The sequence below is a fragment of the Cucumis sativus genome, chromosome 6, assembly GCF_000004075.3.
Source record: "Cucumis sativus cultivar 9930 chromosome 6, Cucumber_9930_V3, whole genome shotgun sequence".
In the NCBI taxonomy this organism is placed as follows: Eukaryota; Viridiplantae; Streptophyta; class Magnoliopsida; order Cucurbitales; family Cucurbitaceae; genus Cucumis; species Cucumis sativus.
This window is the reverse complement of record NC_026660.2, coordinates 24,028,431-24,051,194: the sequence shown is the minus strand read 5'-3', so window position 1 is coordinate 24,051,194 and position 22,764 is coordinate 24,028,431. Positions and strand designations below refer to the sequence as shown.

The window sequence follows — 22,764 nt, the reverse complement described above, 5'->3', positions numbered from 1 at the left end:
ACTACTTGGTTGAACTACATTTCAAACGCTATTTGGCATGTTTTCGAAACACTTCAATATGATTAGAAGGTTTTCCACCATTTCTTCATAATTTTTTATAAAAAATTAAGAACTAAAAAACACTTGAAAATGTATTCCCAAACACACCTTTACTTTTATTTAGAAAGACTAGAAAACCTATACTCAAATTTCTATGCTTTAGATGATATAAGTGATCTAAACACAGGTAAATTCACTTCTAAAGACCTACTAAATGTGATTTATATATGACAATGGTAGGTACAAATTTTAATACTAGACAATAAAAATGTTAAGGTGATCCTCCTGTTAATTAAGCAAAATGCATCAAGGTCATGTCAGAAGTTTAAAATCTTGAAATATATATGTTCACTGTTCACTTATACATGAACATAAGTTTATTTGAAGCATATATTTTAAATATAATACATATTATTATTTAAATAAATACGTTGTGTAACTCACAAAAAGCATGTATATATAGTTTAGCTTTTGGAATTCAAAATTCTCATATTTTAATAAACTACTTTTCCTTCTTACTTAATTACCTTTTAGAAGTAGAGTATTAGATTCCACAAATTAAAGAATTAATAATAAATTAAGTCGAAGGAAAAGAGTGGAATAAATTGGAGTAGTATAAATTTGAAACACCCTTGTTTCGAAACAAATCACGAATTAAAAATTCCATAAGAGCTTTGTGTGGATTGAAAGAAAGGTAGAAAATGTCTCCTGAACCAATTGTTGGAGATTATCGACCATGTGAGAATTCAGATGGTGAACATGCGAAAGAAGTAGCACAATGGGCAGTAACAGAATACAACATAAAACACCGCCATGAACGTCCTTACTTGTACCTTCTTAGTGTATTGAAGTGCGAGTCGCAAGTGGTGGCTGGAACCAATTGGCGTCTGGGGTTGAAGTGTAAGGATGAAAATAATATTGAGGTAAACTGTGAGGCTGTTGTGTGGGAGAAGAGATGGGAGAATTTCTTGGAGCTCACATCCTTCGTAGTATTCTACCCATCTTCTGGCTGACAAGGGATATCCCTTGTAACTCCCACCTAAAGTTATTGCTTTTATGCATATGTATGTTATGTACTCCCCTCCTTTACTATCAATATATATAGATCTATAAATAATGGGATTATAAAATAAATTAATTAATCCTATCAATATATATGTATGTTATGTATTTTCTATATTGTCTTTTGCATTTCTTTTCTTCTATTTTATTTTTATAATTACATATAGCGTGACATGATATGAGAGAAGAAGAAGTTGGTGTGTTCGTCTACAAAATTCAACTTGAAGAGAAAAGTAAAATAAAGCCAATTAATGACCGTATTTGAATAAATATGTTAAATAGCACAGAAAAATGTGTTCAAAGTCTGTCAAATATGAGAATTTTATATACGGGTCTAAATCGTAGGTTGGACGTTACAAACACTTTCCTACTAATAAATATGATATATACTAAATGATAACTACTTTGATATATCAATTTTATAACATTTATATTTTATGTTTGGTATAATTACTTTTGAAAAAATATCCTATACCTAAAAAGTTAAATGATAAAATTGTTAAAAACATTTTTAAATATAAGAAAATATCACTACTCATCTAACATAGATGGAATTAGATTACTATTTATTTCTATTATGACATATATAAATATGCATAGTAGATAGTCTTTAATATTTTACTATATTTGAAAGTAAACCTAAATTTAAATTTTACGGTAATCATTTTAAATGACAAAACTATGTTCAAACATACCAAAATGTCTAAAATTTATAATGTTAAGAGAACAATAAAAAATTTATTTAAATTTTATCTAAAGCAAATGTGTTTTTGGTTTCATTATTCTTCCTTTATGTATTTGGAGTCCTCCTCACAAGATAACAACACTCTGATAAATTTTATGATCAACATTTATCAAAATGCATAGATAAAATGTAAAATTTTGCAATATTTTGTAAATATTTTATATGTATTACATGAACATCTCTTTTTTTTTTTTTTAATTTTCAATAAGCACAAATACATACATAGAAAGTTCGTCATGTTGTAGGAATGACGATGCAATCACCTTGCAAGCAATAATTAGATAGCTAGAATGGGAGTGAACGTGTTGAGTTAGCTCAAATGACCTCCAACTAATTCGATATAAAGGTGGGTGTAGCTTTTCTCGCTTAGATTTAATAAGATGTATACAGGTTGAACATATTGAGCAAGTGATTCGAATCAATTCAGAATTTTGGAAAATAAATGAAGTAATAATATAATATAATAAATAATTAAGACGAAAACTTAAATATAATTATAAATATATGTAATGTAAAATAATGCTAATAATTAATGTGTGTAAGAACTTTACTGAAAGAAATGTGACATAAACATTTCTAATTAAGAAAATGATAATATAAAACTATCCACAAAGGAATATATATATTTGTAAATCATATAATAATGCTTACGCTTAAACGGTTTTTAGCTTATTGATTAAAGATGAGTGTGAAACTGAATCGGGTGGATGGCATTATCGGACATATTTGTCCTTGAGCTAGCCTAGTTGGGCAGTGGCTGAGCTAACAGAAAGAGTGAGGTTTGAAGCAAGCTTTATGGTGTTTGTCGTGTAATCAGTGGTAGCGTTGAGGTTGGATCCAATGGCAAAAACATACTTTCTTTAAGTTTAAGTTCATGGTCAAAGTCAGTAATCTTCGATGATAAAATTTATCAGACTGCAATCTTTCTTCCATGTATCGGCATTTGGAACACCGACATGCACCAATACACCTCGAACACATGTCTGACATTTCTTCTCGAGTGTCTATTAGTGATGCAACTTTTTATCATCAAGAAATCAGTAGCTATAGCCTTGATTGATTGTGAATGATAAGCAACGATAATGTAATTTTACACTACTTACCAAACACAACACTGTAAATTAGAAATTAGAAACATGGTAAAACTTTAAATAAAATTTATTAATTTAAGACAAAAGTTAAATAATGCTAAAAATAATGTAATAATCAAACAAAATTAAAATAAACACAAAGGTAAAACATTAATAATAAATAATAAACAGAAATTAAAATTAAAAAGTAATTACTTAAACAACCCAATTGGTTCTTAGTTTATGAGATGTTAATAAATATTGCACAATATATACAATAAACAACATACACTACACCTAATAATACAAACTCACATGTTCCACAGTCGTCAAAAATTGTTTAGAAGTAGGCATTCTATGGATCCCTTGTCATATTTCAATACTATTATTTCATACATATATTTATAAAATGAACATATAGTTATGTATATAAAGTCTTTATAGAGTAGTAAAATCTATTTTAACATACTTCAATTTACATTCGTGTTAGATGGAATATTATATCAAATAAAGTACTTTTAACTATAGCATTAAGGGCTATACCTTCAATTTCACCTTAATTTAATTTAACTCAACTTAAGAAATATATATTAACTTTTTAGTCCCATAAAATTTAGTAAATTCTAATAGCAAACTTTTTCATACCTTTCATTTTATGTCCATGGTTGTATGGGTCCCACTCGATGTTTTAGTATTACAAGTCATAGGTAGGTTTAAGTATTATCATCGCGTCATAAAGAATTAGATAAAATATAGTTGGGTGATATAATATTAAATTTGTTTTCACCTATCACTCTAAAGTTTTTTTTAGATCAATTGGTGATTTAAGGTGATATTAGAAACTATTTAACTCTACAAAGTGGTTGGAAATTATTTGACTCTACAAAGTGGTTGCTAAGACTAAGCTAACAAACTAAAGTAGACTCTGCCAAGTGCTACTGCAGACAACCAATTTGCTTTTGTAAAAAATAGGCAAATTACAGATGCAATTTTAACGACAAATGAAGCAGCCGATTTCTGAAAAACAAGCAAAAGAAAAGGCTATGTGATTAAGATTGATATTGAAAAGGCCTTTGACACTATCAATTGGAAATTCATTGATTTTATGATGATAAAGAAGAACTTCTCATTTCGATCGCGAAAGTGGATCAAAGCTTGCATTACGGGTGTTCATTACTCAATTATTATAAATGGTCAACCGAAGGGTCGAATCACTTCAAAAAGAGGACTACGACAAGGAGACCCTTTGTTCTGGCTATAGATTATCTCAGTGCAATTCTAAATCATCTAAAAACCTCCAAGTCTCTTAAAGGCATTGCGCAGCATTAACCACATCCTCTTTGCAGACGATATTCTGATTTTAATTCGTTGAAGACAATGTCTAAAAGCTCACATCCTTTTAGTCATGTTTTAGGAATGAATGACTAAAAGCCCAAACTTAAGGTTCACATTAAATTTATTTGAAAAAGCTTCTGGCCTAAAAATTAAACAGAAAAAAATCCACCTTAAGTCCAATCAATATTTAGAAGCCCGATGCTCCAGTGTGGAAGACCTTTTGAATCTAAAAACCCAAACGCTCCATTCCTCTATCTTGGTGTTCCTTTAGATGGCCAGCCAAATTCTATGAGCTTTGGGATAATACCAAAGTTAAAATCCAAAAAGAAAAAAAAAACTCAACCCATGGAAATATTCTCAACTCTCAAAAGGTGGAAAACTAACGGTTCCGTACGCTAGTCTTTTCAATCTTGACTGTAGCCATCTATTTTTATCCTATACATATTTTTTTAAAAAAAAATTAGTAGTAATGGCTAAACTTATTTATGTTTAAAGGTAAAAATTAACAATAACATAATATCTTATAACATTTCATTTTTATCATTTTAGGAAACAAAAATAAATCAATTTACTTTTTTTTCTTTTATCATCATTTTAAAAAAAATCTTTAGTCTTTTTCTTTTCTCTAAAAGATAGGGAGAAAGAAAACGACATAAGAAAAAATGTTCGGTTTTTTATTTATACGTATTTCATTATTTTTTTTACAATTCCAACTCTTAACTTTTATTTTCTTTTCTCTAAAATAAAGAGGGAAAGAACGAGGATATAGAAAAATTTATCATTATTATCGTTATTACCATCAAATCCTAATCGACATACAATTGGAAAAAAAAAAAAGAGAAAATACCTTTAAAAACCTTTGATTTGGACACAAAGATTCACAATAATAATGATAATACAATTTAATTTTTGATATACAATGTCATCTCTCACGTTCTAGTTGACTTACGTTTAATGTAATTAAACGGTCGTTTGCTTACATGAGTTAGTTTAAATTATACTAATTATTTGTAAATTAATTGTCAAGTGTAGATATGTGCTACTTGTTTGATAGTATAGAGTTCTATCTCAAAACCAATTTGTTATGAGAGGAAGTAGCTCATCTAATTAAAGAATGTGAGTCAATCTCTTTAGTTTATTGATTATGAGACTCTCAACATCTCAATATGTCCCTTTAAGATGGTATCTTTTTTGATTCACCTATCTTAGACCGAATACTTGTTTGTGTTTAATGGACTACGATACCATGTTCGATAGTATATATATTCTTAAATTGAATTGGATAGAGTGTTGGTGGAGTTTTTTAAGGTATTAGTATAGTATATTAGGATATTAGAAGCAGATTCAAAATTATATTCTTAATAAAGCTAGCTGTCTTCATTTTTTTAAGTACACGAATTAGATTCCACCAACAAAAGAAAAAGTTATAGTTAATTAATTAATCACATAGGTCATATCTTTTAGTTCTGGTGGCTGTTTTGAGTATATCATCGCTTGTTTTCTTCGAGTTATTTTCATCATCTTTTTGTAATCAGAGTCAATTGATGTAAGCTAGATATGCCGATTATGGGTTAACTCGTAATTTATGCTTTCAAGCTTGAGTTTTAGGTTCTATCTCTTCCCTATTCTAATGCCATGTATTTGTGAGTTTTTTAACTTAGATTATTAACGTACTTGTTTGTCCCTTTTGATTGATAGACAATTTGTTGTATGTTGATCATCCATAGAAAGCAATATATGTTTGGTTAGGATACAAAATCCATTTCCATTAGTATTGTTCTAATCAAACTAGATTGAACCAATGAATATATATTTAGGGTGCTTGAAAGTTAAGTATACACTGAACATTTGCCCAAATTCTTAATACAATATTTAGATAACTTGAATACATATGTTTTTCATCCATTCAAATTGGACTAATTAGTTGATTGAGACGAATTAAATTGACTTTTTCATCTACTGAAATTGAAGTTTTATTGATATTTAAAAAAAGAAACAAAGATTCATCATTTTGGACATGATAAAGATGTTAAAAAAGTGTTAATCTAGTTAAGATGTCTTGTTTCAAAACTAGACTTTGATACTTCCATCAACGTCAATATTTTAAACTATGATATGATATAGTTATATATAATTTTGTGACTGTTATATGTAATCTAATTACTTTGATCTATTTAAATACTATCTCATATACATTCTAGCCTAAACTATTCTAAATAGCCGTGAGTTTTACACGTCTTTGTGTCAAAAGTAAATACAGTTAAACATCCTTCAAAAAAATCCAAAAGTACTTTTACTATTAATTTTAGATGAAAGCATTGAACTTTAATTTTTTTTAAGAATACCCTATAAAACCTACCCTTGCCATTCTGATTAAACAAAATTGTTAATACTCATTTACCTCTTTATTTTTCCTCTTTCTTTCTCCACTCTCTCGCTATTATTCACACATGAGAAGAAAAAAAAATACTAAAATGAGTTAAACGTAGAATATAATTGAAGTATGTATATTATTCACACACCAGAAAGAAAAGATCAAATATACATTAACAAAAGTAGTTAACTATTTTATTGATTGCGATATAGAAAAGCAAGGATAGATAGATCTAACCTGATTAAGTACATGAGAGAGCAGTTGTAATGGAATTTAGTGCCCGTTTAGATTGACTTTCTAAAATAGTTTACAAACACTTCTGTTTTATTTACTTATTATTATTATTTTTTTTGTTTTTTGTTTTTATACTTATAAACACTTATTTATATAAACTTGCTTAGAAAGTCAATCAAAATAGGGTGATGGTGTTCATGGTTAAGTTGTTAAGAGCAAAGCCTGTGAGATCTAACTTCCCATTTACCAACAAGAGGGATCCAAACTTCAACATCATATGTTTGGACACTCGAACCACAATTGGTTTTAGCATCAACCTGAATTTTAAATCGATAGAGTTTGCCCTTTGTAAACAAAGCAATAGCAGCAGCCACCACAGCTCTAAGCTTGAGCTCAACCTGAAGCTTTTCCGAAACCACAGTCAACGACCATGTGGCAATTTCTACTACAACTCTGTCCTTTGCACAGTTATCAATGGATCTGAAAGCTCCTCCCGAGCGGAACTGGTACTTCCTGCCTGCATGTTCTCCTACATGTTCTCCAAAGTCCGACGACATGATCTTAAATTGATATTTTTAATATGCTTAATTCTATGGATTGATCACTTGAGTTGTTGCCTTCTCTCTATGCTCCTTTATATAACAACATATTAATTCTACTTCTTTTTTTTTTTTTCTTTTTCCTTTAAACGAATCTAATTCCTATATTCTACTTTAAATAAATTGATAACTTCGAATGTTTTTTTTTCATAATTCACCATGCTATTTCTAATGTTTATCCATCTCTCTCATCTAACCATTTTTTTTTTGTTGATATTTCACAAATGTCATAAGATTAATAGCTTTGCTCTACACCCTCTTTTTGTCTCTTGCCTTGAATTATGGGCTTCTTGACCCTTTTATATCTTTTCACTGTCAATACATTGATCTTTTAGACTAGAGCATGAGGAAGACACTAAAAAATATTTGTTAACCAGCTAGTTGAGACATTGGAAATATTGTGATCAGACTTGAATTACTATAAATAAATGTTGATCTAATTCCTAAATTACTAAAAAAAAAAAGTGAAGATATGTTCTAATGACAAATTTTTAAAATCATGGAAACCTGTTTATACTATAGTGTTGTATTTTTGTGTGTTACATGTAATAATCTTACTTTCTATTTAAATATACTAAATACCCCTATAGAGTTTTACATATCTTTCTAGTTTTAGATAAAAATGGTTAGTCATTTTTTTTTGTCAAGAATATTCTTAAACGTCCATTCCAAATATATATAAAAAAAATACTCTTAGTACCGTTAGTAAGCGAACAAAAGTCATTAATACCATAAACTTCTTTATTTTTCCACTTTCTTTCTCGGGTTTTTTTGGAAAAAAATGGTGTTTAAATTTTTTTTAAAAAAAGGTGTTTTCAAAACTATTTGAGTAAGAAAAATTGCATAGGATATCATTATGAAAATATGATATAACAATTATAGCAAATTGTTTTAGAATTTTGCAAATATGACAAAATTTCCACTTCTTCATCTTAAATTTGTTATTATTCCTAAACTACCCTTCAATAACTTATTTATCTTCCTCTTTTTAATGCTTTACTAATTATTTATTTATTATTTCACTTTTTCGGTCTTAACCTTCATTTTTTAAAATATCAATAGTACAATAATTACAATATGAAATATTATATAATTGGTTGTTGATCAGAGTAATTTAACTTCATTTTTTTTACTTTCTTCGATATGTATTTTGAGTTGAATCTGATTTCAAATGTTTTTGTTTTATTTTTTTACATTAATTTTTTTGTTTTACCTTGTCTCAATTTTGTATATCAGTGTTGTGATATACTTATATTATATGTATTAGGTTGTTAATATACTTACTAAGTGATTTTCGTTTTTTCAAATTTTATGCAGTTCATTAAAGTATTATTAAGTATATTAGTAATGTAACTCAGTGTATCATTATCAAGTATATCAACAATATATTGTTAAAAGCATATCAGTAAAGTGAATCTATCAAGTATATGAATCAAATTTACAAGTGTATATCTTTTTTTGATAAATATACGTTGGGTCAGAAGGTGCATCAAAACGTCTCCACTAGATGGACACTCCCTTAGCACCCTTAGCAATCTCACTTCATTAATGAATAAGAGATTAGTATAGGAAGTAGGAGAGAACAAAAAGGGCTAGAGAGAAGCCCCTAGAACCCAATTAAATAAAGACATTTAAATTTAAAGCAATAGAAGAGGCCGAATAATTTTTAAACAATGAAGAGCGGCTTGCCCAAAGGCCGGCTGTGGCTTGTATATCTTTCCACACTGAAAACAGGGATTTTTCCTCTTCTTTAAAAATTCTTCTGTTTCTTTCATTCCAGATATTTCATAAGGTAGCAACCACCAAGTGAAGGATGATAACATGTTTTCGTGAGTTGTCCTTTTTCTTGTAATTTCTTTGCAGAGGTGGGTTGTATTGTTGGAGGAGAGAAGAACCATAAATTTACTTCACATTTAAGCCATAGCTCTGAAGAGAATGGACAGGAGAAAAATAAATGATTTTTGTCTTCCTCTGCCGATTTGCACAGGATGCACTAAGAAGGCCTTAAGTTCCAAGTGGGGAGTCTCCTTTGCAACATATCCATAGTGTTAATACATCCATGAAGCAGTGTCCAGATAAAAAAATTTACACCTCTTTGGGGATGGAAGACTTCCATAAATTTTGATAGCTCACCCCTTCTGCAATATTACCCTTAGGTTGATTGGAAGTAGAAATAGCATATTTGATGGAGGCCACCGAGAAATGATTATTTGTATTCAAAGTCCGTGTCAGAATTATTTAGTGACAATGATTGCAGAGAATTTTTCAAAGTTACAGTGTTCTTTTGGCCAGTCTTTCTAGGTTGCTTTCTAGATTGATTGGTTAGGTTTCTTCCTAAAAATAAACTTACAGCGTTCTTTTGTTTTTGTGTTCCTTTGGATATCTCTCCCGCTGTTGTCTAAAGTACCAGCTTAAAAGTAAAATAAACAAAAATGAGTATAAGCTTAATTACCCACCTCCTTAGATGGTCTAAAGCCACTTTTCCTATTGAAAAAGGTGGTTTAGGTATACACAAACTTGCTGATACAAAATTTCTCCTTTTTATGGAAATGGTTATGGAGATTTCATTCTGAAGTTGATCCCCTGTGGAAGAAAAGTGTCACTGCAAAATATAATCAGTCATACATTGGTGAGCTGCCTATTTCTGGAAAATTCAGTTCTATGAAAGCTCCTTGGTTTAATATTATCAAAGGAAATTGGTGAAAATTCAGTACAATGCTCAAATCAAATTGATCTGTAAATAATGGTGAAAATCTCTCTTTTTTGGAAAGGAAATTGGTGTGATATCAGCCCCTTATACCTGTACAAACCAAGATTATTTGCTTTATCCACCAACCAAACTTGTTCTGTTAAAGACATGTGGAATAATGCTAGCATCTTGGATTGGGATATCAAATAACCTAGACTGCCTCTTCGAAGGTAGTGAACATCAACAGTGTAATGAGATCAAACAAAAATGCATCACCAACGGCCTCGCTGTTCTAATCTTTGGTCCATAAATCAGCCCAATAAAAGGAGTATCATCAAATTTAACACCATTGCATTTATGTTATGGTCCATTGGGTTGGAGAGAAATAATTGTATTTTTAAGAACAAAGAAAAATCGATTAGTGATCTTTGCTCGATCTTTTGAGACTTTGGGCTTTCAAATCCTCTATGTTTTTGCATATTATGGTGCCAGTTTTATAGCTATGAATTTAAATAACTTCTTTTGTATTTGGCTTATCCAAGTCCTGATCTGGCTCTTTTGTTAATTTGTTCCGTAAGTTCTATTAATGTATTAATTCTTTTTATATTAATGAAACAGAGATGAAAAAGATGTCAAGAAGGTGTCCACCTAATAGAGATGTACATGTGCATCTGTTGACTCACGGTATCTTTTTTAAAAAAACAAATAAAAAAAACATTTGTTTTGGAATTTTGCAAAGTAGGAAAAAGTGCACTTTTCTGTTTTTCTCAATTTATATCCAAATGAAAACTAATAAAAATTTAATAAATTTACTATTTTATATTATAAATTCAATATAATTCACATTTTGTAAAGTGAAATGTGTATATCACAGTATATATATATTACAAACTTTAATGTCTTAAAAGCAATTGAATCACAGAGGGATTGATCTGTTTGTGAAAGGTGAAAAACTTTGAGTTCTATATACATATATCTAACTACTATTCAAAATGATTTTTTGGCTCATAGTCATAGCTATCTTATAAAATAAACAACATCCATAAACTACTCTTTTTAGTCTGACGTTGAGTGGAAGAGAAAAGAAATTAGTTCCTGATATCAAAGTTATGATCACTTTTTACTCTAAAAAAAATTAACAATATATGAACCAGCTAGCTAGCTAGACAATTATCAATAAACTCAATTTTAAATTTGGTTTATGGTCCTTAATTTAATATGCTTTTCCTATATCATTTATGCTTTCTTTTGTAGCCTTGTTCAAACTTGTGATTAATTTAATATCTATTTCTTTTTTGAACAAGGAAACGTACATGATAATAGGTGCTATTAGGAAACCTGCTGCAGGCTTTCTTACAGCATATCCAATTACCACGAAATTCTATTGATATGTATGTAGTACATAGTGTAATGAAGGCTAGAGATAAAGCCTCAAACAAACTCCCTTATCTTAAGGCATTGATATATTGATAGAGATAGTGCTTGGTTTATAGTCTTTGAATAGATTGTGTCTATTTGACCATAAACCAACTAAATTATTATATGTTTTGCGAAGACCGTACCTAGCGGTGCTTTTATATTTGTTGTTGAAAATACTATTGTCTCTCTTCAACCATACTGTCCATAGAAGTGCCGGTACTGTATTGAAGATAATAACATTCTTCCTATTTGTGTGTCTGAGATTGCAAATTGGCAGGCATAGAGCTTTTGCGCTTTCGCTCTCGATAATCTGCCCAGTCTCTTTCTGGATTTTTTTCCCGAAGAGCTGCTGCTTTTTCACAGTGAAGGAAGAGATGATTCATATCTTCACTTTTTGACTTGCAAAGTACACACAAGTTTGGGTTTAGGCATGTGTTTGGAAACTTTTTCTGGATGACTTCCATGGTGTTGATTTGTTCATGAATGATGGTCTATATAAAGAACTTGCATTTTTTTTGAAATTTTTGACTTCCACAAAGTTTTGTACCTATGGGAATCAGTACTGAGGGTATTTATAGGATCATCATTTTGTAAGGACTGCTTCACCGATGCGATGGTGAAGATGTTGTCATCCTTCAAATTCCAAAGAGGTTTGCTTAAATTCATGTCTGGTTGGATATTTGGGAGGGAGGCTTTGATGATATATTCCATGTGATTTATCTCCCTGTCATTCAGTGGTCTCCTTGGTTGTATGACACACAAATAGAAATTTAAATCTATTCCTTGCAGCACAGGGAGCAGTGCATATGATATGATACACATCTTGAGTGCTTAAGCTAAATCCAATCCTTAAGTCCCAAAAATTAAGCTAATCCCTTAAAATTGCATACATAATTAATTGCACAATTGTGTTACTCAATACATGGCCTATATCTTATCTAAAACAATACCATGTCATATATTCTCTTATCTTTTTTTTTTGTTTATTATTATTTTTATTCCCAAAATTTTTAAGCAGACTTTTTCTATTTTTTAAAAATAATATATTTAAAAATAAAGAATACTATTGCATATTTAAATAATCCAACTCTATTTTTAATTTTATATTTCTATCTCTTTTTTAAAAAGGATGATAGCACTTTAAAGTTTTTCGCCTTTTACAAAAGGAACACTTTGGAAAATGGTTCCAATAAATCATCCACCACCGAGATCAATGCTTGAACCAAAACAAAAACTTTAATTTATTGAAAACAATTTGGCCAAAAAAATAAAATGAATACCTAGCCTAGCTAGATAACTTTATAAAACAAACATTATGTGTAGTTGGGCGTTATATTCATTTGAACTTATAATTAGAAATATTTGTTCCTTCAAACAATATTAATTAATTGAATTAGGATTTAAAATCATGTTAATGGATGCAAAAGCCCTATTAGGGTCATAAATACTTAAAAGGAATTACACGAATTAGATTCCATAAATTAAAAAAAATAATAATTTATTACGTTAAAACGTAAAGTGGAAGAAATGGAAGTAAATATAAATTTAAGACTATGTTTTGTTTTGAAATTAAAAGCTGGAAGCACAAAACAAAGCATAGCAGATAACAAGTAGGTAATAAATTTTGTGAGAATTATAAGTTAGGATTTATCAGGAACAAGAATATTACATATGAGTTCATTGGAGGAGCGTACTGCTACTGTTGGTGATCGGCGTCCATTGTCGCGGAAAGGAGACGCACTTGTGATAAGACTAAACAAAGTGGGCAGTCCGGGAATACAACAATAAAGGTCATCACTTGATATTTATTCGTTTGTTGAAAGAATCGGTCGCGCACACAATGCATGGACATGACTACCACATTCTCTTGTATGCTAAGAATGAAGATAATAATCATCAAGAGGAAAAGTACGAGACTCGTTTCCTGTATTCTCCGTGGAAAACCAAGTCATAACGTTAATTAACTTTAACGGTCCTTTATTTGAATCGACTTTCTAAACGTTTATAACTACTTTTTTTTTTACACTTTTTTAAACCTTTAGAAAGTTACACTAAATTATTAATACACGGTTGCTTTTATGATCTCATCTACGAATGGATCTATAATAATTATAAAATAAAAAGGCTACAATCTTTGAGTTTTTATATGTTTGTTTGTGTTTTTCTATGTTTTTTTTTTCTTTGTATGTTTTATGTTTTTTAAAATAAAAAACAGGTAATAAGAGATCAGTAACTTCATCCGAAACATCTCAACTAGATTAATATATTTATCACATTTATTATTCTCTCGCACACCTTTCATATGTTTATTTTGAGATTGTTAGTGAAACAATGATCTTCTATGTATCTTCCCAATGAAGGATCATATTATCCACCTTGTACATAAACTCTCTGTTGGCTTTATTTTTAGTTTTTTTTTTTTTGTAAAATGCTTCAAACTAATTGAGTTAATTGTCTCCACTATATATAAAGAAAGAAAATAGCTATACAGGGTAAAGAAAATTCATCCAATTAAGTGGGAAATGGTTGGTGGCTACATATATAATTGCTAAATAAGAGAGAATTGTTACACCACATGGCTACATAACATGTGATAATATAAATCTTCTCAATTGCAAACGTGATTTTTCTTCCGATCTTGGAAGATTCATTATATATATATTAACAAAACTGGCCCTCAACGTTTTTAATAAAATTAAATAATACATCTATTTTCTTTATTTATTAGTAATTAAACCATATTTAATAACACTTCTAAATATTAGATTACTTGTGTACTATGTTGAGACGTCGAGAGACATTTTTTTTTAGAAAAACCAAAGGAGATAGGTTAGAAGATGCACCGGAACATCTTCTCTAAGCATGGACATTTCCTTTGCACTTTCATCATCTCCGCTTCATTAATATAACCAAGAAAGTACAATAAGCAGAAATTGAAACTGAACAAGGGCTAGAGAAGTCCATGATGTCAATGAAAATTTTCGATAAAATATAAGTTTTGATGAATATTTCTTGAAGAATTATAAAAGTAAAAAAATAAAAAGTAACTATAAGTGATTTTACACACTATCTTACGGCATCGAAAATTTCCTCTTCCAACGTGGTTTTTCTTATTACTTTCTCGACACACAAGTTGGTTTTAGGAATTCCTTTCGATGTAGTCCTGAAATTTCTCGCCACTTTGCTGTTAGGAGAGGGGTCAGTTTCTTATCTTATAAGACGTCTATTAACTATACTATATTTATGTTGAGAGTATCTATAAAAAAATAAGGTGGAGTTATTATGGATAACAATAAAAAATGGAAAATATAGCAAAAATTTTAAATTCGCTACAACCAGTATGAACTGTTTTCAAATCTATGAACTGTGCATCATTCAACAAGAGAAAATTGATAGTTAATTTTCATTGATCGTTCAACTGTTTTCAATTCGCTACAACGTTCATAGACTTCTAAAAATGTTTTGCTGTAACTTGTAAATAGTTAATTTCATTTTTCAATATTTAAAAATTCCAAATAAAAAGAAAATTGATTCCAAACTATCTTCAAATCTATGAACTGTGTACTGTTAAGCAAGAGAGATACAAAAAGTAGAAGATTCCATTTTATCAAAATTAGACACAATGGAAATGAATATGTTGACTGTTATAAACCACACACAACTATATAAATACCAAACTCCTAACTCCTAAGTATTCATGAACAAAACACACAAACTTTACTACATAATATATCCTCTTCTAAAACTATCTATCCATCAAAAGTAGATTGTTGCAGTATGAGTTCCGAAAATAAGGGATCACCCATTTTTGTCATCGATCAGCGAGAGGACGTGCAACAAATTGGACAGAATGCAACGCACATACACAACACAAGAAAAACCAGACACTTTGGGTTTCCTTCGTGTGACATACGGCCTGGAGGATGTAAATGCAACTTGCAAGTCGTATACTCTTGGGGTGGAAGCTTTAAATAAGGATAAAATTATCTGGACATATATGGCTTCGATTAAAATGACAGAGCCTCATGATAAATATGAACAATCTTTTAAAGATCCCTTCGGGTACTACACCTAATAGTATGAAAATAATCCTTCTATATGTTTGTGTGTGTGTGCGAGAGGCATTATTGTCTTTTGCCTATATGAAAATAAATGGTATAACCATATAATAAGAACAATGATACTTATCTATTATCTCTCTTTCTAGTTTTTCTTTTTTATCAAATTTTGCAGTCAAGTATACATGGTGCATTTCAGAAATTATAATTTGTTATATAATTGTAACTTGTTTGTCGGTCTTAGTACTTCAATAGGAATTAAGGGAGAGTAACCAATGGCAACGCATATCTTTGACCTCATTCTTTTCAAAATATATAAAACAAGGCCACAGTTAGTATCATTAATGCACAACTTCTAGGTATTTTCCATCTGTCTAAGACATCTCCTCCTTTTTTCACGTTTCTCTCTCTATCATAAGCTTCCTTTTTTTTCATCCGATAAAAGAACTGAGAAATCATTTTTTCTTTTGGTTTTGGGACGGGATGTGCGCTATACCGATGTTAACTTAGTTGAGATATCTTAGTGCACCCTAATCTCTTGTGAAATTTTTCAAAAAAAAAGAAAGAAAGAAAGAGACATCTTCCAATTTTCATCTCCCTCAACTATCTTTCCTTCTCTGTCCTTTAAAGAAAGAAAGAAAACAACCAACACCAACAAACCTTCTATCCCTTTTTATTTTTTCTTTTTCTTCCTTAAGCTTTTAGGTTTTTCTTTAATTATGTATATGTGTATTTTTAAAGAAAAAAACCAACACCAACAAACCTCCTATTGCATTGTGAATTTTATAAAAAAAATAAAGAAAAAAGTTATGGTAAAAGCTATAAGAGCTAGTAATGATTTGTATAAATTTTATGACCTTTAGCAGTTGTACTTTCGTATTTCTTCTTTGTGTCGTCCTTTTGTGTATATCGTTCAGTACATTGAGCTTATTTATATCTAGTTCGAAGACTTAGCCGGACAAAAGTGAATTTTGTGTTTAGAAAATGTTTGGCACATATCCTCATATATGAGGGTGGCCAGAAAACAAACAAATATTGCTTCATATTCTTAAACATGCATGCAGTTTTATCATTTACTCCATATATAATTGTAATAAATATTTGGTCATAATCTCATTTATTTAGAAATTATTTTAAATTATCTTTAAATCATTTATTTTAAAAATTAAACGCTTAAAAAATCAATCCAAACATACCCTAAATATCATCAGGATGTAAATGTATCAATTTAATTACCTACTTCATATTTTCCATATTTTCTTTATTTTCATTTAGACATCTAAAATTTTTCTAGTAAATATTTTGTTTCATTTGATTATATCGGTAGATTTCCGTTGAAAGAAATCACAAAAGAAAAAATTAATTAAGAAATATAATATCCTGTTAATTAATTTTAACTTTGAAAAACGCACACATGTTAATAAATACATTAGCTGGATCAAGCGTATACTTTTTTTTACTAAGATTTGTACAACATAACCATTAACTTAGTAAGAAAGAATTTGTTTTGAAGCTATCTCCTAAATTATTAGTTGTCCAACATTTTAATTCACGAGGCCTCTGTCAATATATATTTTAATTAACCTAAGATCAAAAGTAATGAGACTTTAATTAAATATACAAACTCTCGTTTAATTAGATTTTTTTCTAATCTTCAACCGACAACAGCAATGGTCACTGTTATTTTCATCTTTCACAGCTAACATCCTTTTAGAAAACTCGCTAAATTAGTGTTTCTCCTCAAATTTTCTTCATTGTCATCGATCTTTCTCTATCTTTTCTTTTTCTCTTTATGAAGTAGCAAAAATAAGCTCAGCTGATGTTGTACTCTTTCTATTATTATTATTGATACGTTGCAGTATCTCCAAAATCAAAAACACATGTGTCTCCCACTTTTTAAATATCCCATCTTAAATGGTCACCCACCCTAGTTTTCTTTTTCTTTTTCTTTTCCCATTACTAGAAAATGGGTTTTAATGACACTTGTAATAAGGAAAAAAATGGTGGAGTGCGGTAAAATGTATCCTTCAAAATAAAATACAGATTTTTTATTGACACGATTTAATTTTTCTCGACACAATTCTGGCGTATAGAAATCTAAATATGTATAGTTTCTAGTATTTGTATGATGAAGTGGTGGTTGTTGCTAAAGAGCTTCAGGTAATTTGATTTCTTATATATTTAGATTTCTTTTATTTAATGTATTTAGATATCAGCATACTGAGTAAGAAAGTGTATGTTCAAGCTGTTACTCTGAGAGATGGAACATCCATGGATTTCAACAAATTATTGAGGTATGTTGAAGAGAATTCTATTTGATATTTTATTACTGCTGTGCAAACCTTTGACATTCAAGAAAAACAAAACGAAAAAAAAAAAAAGTCATATTATGATTGTTCAGGAAAATATGATTCATGATCGCTCATTATGGATTCCAATGGATATAGAAACTGCTACTGGCAATGCAGATATAGTCCAATTGAACACTCTCTAAGACTTAGAAGCACGTATACAAAATAAGTTGGCTAGTTGTGTAATCTTAATTTCTTGAATTTCTGCCATTGTCAGTTTAGTAGAATTGATGCTATCTTCTTCTGTGCTACAGATTTTGGACAGCAGAGAGCAGATAGGACTGAAACATTTCGAGCCAGTGAAGCCTTTGGGATCTGGTGGTACTAGCAGGTTTATTTTTTCCCCATTTTTATTGGTTCCGTTCAGAATGAAATAATGTTAAGTTATTGAACAAACCATTGTATCAACATGAAGAAATCTTGAGTATTTATTATTTTAAAGAGAGATATCTGCATTGTTCATGTTGATACATCTGCATTGCATTGTAAAAAGATTTATGCATTCCAACATCTACATTTATTGAATAAACCTTTGTGTCAACATCACACATCTGCAACATTTTAAACCAACATGAAAAAACCTTGGTTTAGGTATTTTAAATTTCTTTTTGTAAGTTTTTTTGTTCATAGTTTCAAATTGTTTATAGAGTATTTGAATAGGTTTTGAAGTTATTCATGGCTAATTAGTTGTCTTTAACTTCCAGACTCAAATCTAACCCTTTAATTGTTTCAAATCTACAAGTTTGGGCCTTCATATTCGATCAAAAACACTTCAAGTTTCTCATTATCTCAAAGTATATGGATGGTATAGCTCGTGTAAATTGTTGATAAAAGCTTTCATTGCTCATTTCAGTTATGAGCTAGGAGTTTAAACAAGAAACAATTCTAGTTTTAAGACTTCATACATCTTGGTGACCAAGAGGATGAGGATATAGCATACACACTCTAACGCTATGAAACTTTTCATAAAAGGTAACATTTATAGTCTCATGTTCATTTGGTATGTTATTCTATGTTTTTTATTCTATAAGATAGCTATTATTATTGTTGATTTTGTAATAGGCCACATATAGAAAATTTAAATTGACTATACTGGTTTGGAATTGTGTAATTGTTGATGACATTGTTGAGACTAATGAAATTATTGTTAGTTTACTTATTATACTAAATTATTTGTCATTTTTTATTGTGCAACTACTAGTACAGAGTTTATTTTGTTGATAAATATGTTTTATTGAAACGAATGTACGTACTGCAGGAAACATGAAATGAAAATTTTTACATATTTAATATATTAATAAATTGTATACATGACTTAGTATACTATCTTACTTGAATTAAATATACAATTTTACTTGACATATAAATAGTGTCAAGTATACTATTTTACTTGACGGACAAATAGTGTTGAGTATATTACAAATACTATCTTCGTATTCATCCTTAAGGTTCCATGCTTTTTCTCTTCGCTTATCCTCCAATCTCTCATTTTTTTCTCTTTTTCTTTATCATTCTTTTCCCACTCTTTTTTCCTTTTTCCTCAAATATATATTAACAAAACTGGCCCTCAACGTTTTTATCGTTCTTTTCTTTTTAAATTCATTATCCTTCTTTTCTTTAATTTAAGGTATCTCCTCTTTTCTTCACCTTTTTTATGCTTTCTTTTATAAAAATGAAAAGAATAATATTTATGACCATTTTTTTATTTATATTTATAAAATTAAATAAACATGGAAGATCTATCTCAATTGCTATAGCACTGGCTTAGCTAGTTCGATAGACACATCTAGACATATCACTTCATCTCTTGTATCGATTTCATGTCCATGGAAACATGGTAATATCATTGAAAATATCAACATATCGACACCAAAAAGATTCCTACAAAATTAATTTTAAAATTTCTATCACCAATGTATAAACTTTAATAAACTTCTAAAAGAGTTTTGTTATAACTTGTAAATAGTTAATTTCATTTTTCAATATTTAAAAATCCCAAATAAAAAAAAAATTGATTCAATTCCAAACTATCTTCAAATCTTTGGACTGTGCACCGTTAAACAAGAGGGATACAAAAAGTAGAAGATTCCATTATATGAAAACTAGACACAATTGAAATGAATAACCACACACAACTATATAAATACCAAACTCCTAACTCCTAAGTATTCATGAACAAAAAAACAAACTTTACTACATAATATATCATCTTCTAAAACTATCTATCCATCAAAAGTAGATTGTTGCAGTATGAGTTTCAAAAATAAGGGACCGCCCATTCCAAACATCGATCAGCGAAAGGACGTGCAACAAATTGGACGAATTGCAGTGGACATACACAACGAACAAAAACCAGACACTTTGATTTTCCATCGTGTGATAAACGGCCTGGAGATAGGGATTAGTGATATACATGGACCTCGCATATTGTTGTATACTCTTGTGGTGGAAGCTATAAATAAGGATAAAATTATCTGGACATATGTGACTTCCATTAAAATTACAAAACCATCAAGCTATGAACTCGTATCTTTTAAAGATCCCCTCGGGTACTACACCTAATAGTATGAAAATAATCCTTCTATATGTGTGTGTGTGTGAGAGAGGCATAATTGTCTTTGGCCTATATGAAAATAAATGGTATAACCATATAATAAGAACAATGATACTTATCTATTATCTTTCTTTCTAATTTTTCTTTTTTATCAAATTTTGCAGTCAAGTATACATGGTGCATTTCAGAAATTATAATTTGTTATATAATCGTAACTTGTTTGTCTGTCTTAGTACTTCAAAAGTAATTAAGGGAGAGTAACCAATGGCAACGCATATCTTTGACCTCATTCTTTTGAAAATATAATCGTAACTTGTTTGTCCGTCTTGTTCCAATTTTTCTTGTTTTTTTTTGGGGAGGGGGGTGGGAAACAACAATATTTTCGATAAACGAATGTTGTTCCGCTTTCAAGTTAAATTCATCAAAGGAAATGGCAGCTTGTCTTGAGAACGTACCATCTATGTGTGGGTTCCTTTCAATTAGCCAACGTCCCTTCACAGGTATCACAGTTTGGACCAGAAATGTGTTGCCCTCCTTATCAATGATGTTTATTGTGGCTGGTATGAACCCAGTATAATTGAGTCTGACTTTAATGTTTGCCTCTACGATGTCGAATGCATTTAGGTTGTTCTTTTGGGGCTTTTTGCTCTTTTTGAATGCATTCCTTTGTTTCTTATAAAAATGACGATGAAAATCATAGACATGGTTTCATTGGCCTAAGCCTTGCCAAATTGGATGGAGCCATGCTGTAGGAGATCTCACTCCCATTTGGTTACTCTTCATAAAGATTTATTTGTTTTTCTTACAATAAATGTGATGTCACTCCTCGTGAAGAAACCGTTTATCTCCCTTATGGTGATTAGTTTGAAGTTAGCATTTAGTGGTATTCATTTGACATTATTGGATTTATGGGGTTGAGATTGTTTCAAAGCTATCAATGTCACGTAGAGACTTTTTGTTGAGACTTTTTGAGGACCTTTTAGGTTGGTTTTGGATTCGAAAGTCAGATTTAGGCCATGCATCTTCTGTAATTTGAACCTCCACATTAAAATAGGACTTAATCATTTTAATGTACATTTTTCAGATTTATGTAGTTTGAAGGAGCGGGGAATGAAGACTTTTTAGTGAGTTAACTATTTTTTGTGTTGTAATTTTTTTTTTTTTGTTCATTTTGGTATGCCAAAGTGAAATGTAATATAGCTCACGAACCTTGACACACTAAAGAATGATTGTTTGCCATATTTTGACCAAGTATTGAATTGTGGATTGTGATATTAATGGTTGAAAATATTTTTCATTTTTAAATTTTTGGTTGCAGTGTTTAATGTATTATGGTGTAGGAAATTCATTCTACATGTAAAATTTAATTTATAAGCATACAATATTATATTAATAATAAATGTGGAAAATTTAAATTGTTTTTGTCATGTTCTTTGTGTGGTTAGAAATATGTTGGCAATTAGAAAGTTCTGCGACGTTTATGCTTGGACAAAAAAAAACAAATATTATTTAAAAACAAATTTAGCCTGGGGAGAAATTTTGTTTTGTCCACAAAGATCTTTTCGTTGGCAGAACTAGCTTCCGCCCACGAAACAAACGTGGCCAGAAAGTTTTTTTTGTCGACGTGATGATGATCATGGGTAAAAAATACCTTTCGTTTTTTTGTGGTCAGAAGGTTTACTTTTGGCGACGTGATGTAATCATGGGCAAAAATACATTTTTGTCGACATTTTTTTCGTGGCTAGAAATATTTTTTCTGCCCACGATTTTAATTTGCATGAACATTTGTGCCGACGCAACGTAAAAAACGTAGGCAAAGAAAAAGACGACGGTGTTTCGGCCACCCAACGTGCCCACGAAGAAAAAGTGTTGGCAAAAGGTCTGGCCACGTTTTTCATAAGAAGTGTCCATGGTTTTCTGCGTGGGCAAAGACGAAAATTCTTGTAGTGTTTTTGTTGTATGTTTTCTGTAGCCATAAAAAATATTCGGGAAACCTTTTCTCCAAGAAGAATCCGGTTGTATGTGGGGTATCCAATTACCATCTTAGTTTCCCTCTAAATCCAAGTTTACTAAGTTATCTTGATGGGTAAAATAAATTAAATGGGACCTTTGAGGAGGTTGTAAAGGAAGTGTCTTATAGGAATTTTTTTCATAATGACTTGTTAAGATAGCTAGTGCTTTTGATGTTTAAATATTACCAAAGGTTCTAAATTATGTTAATTTTGGGGAAGGAAA

General features: G+C 30.0%; 1 protein-coding gene across 1 annotated transcript; it reads left to right on the top strand.

The window, feature by feature from the left end:
* The first annotated feature begins 737 nt into the window (after positions 1-737).
* LOC116404372 (cysteine proteinase inhibitor 1-like) lies at positions 738-1,214 on the top strand. The gene has a single exon (XM_031886687.1). The coding sequence runs from the start codon at positions 741-743 to the stop codon at positions 1,050-1,052; it is 312 nt and encodes a 103-aa protein (XP_031742547.1). The 5' UTR covers positions 738-740; the 3' UTR covers positions 1,053-1,214.
* Positions 1,215-22,764: the final 21,550 nt, after the last annotated feature.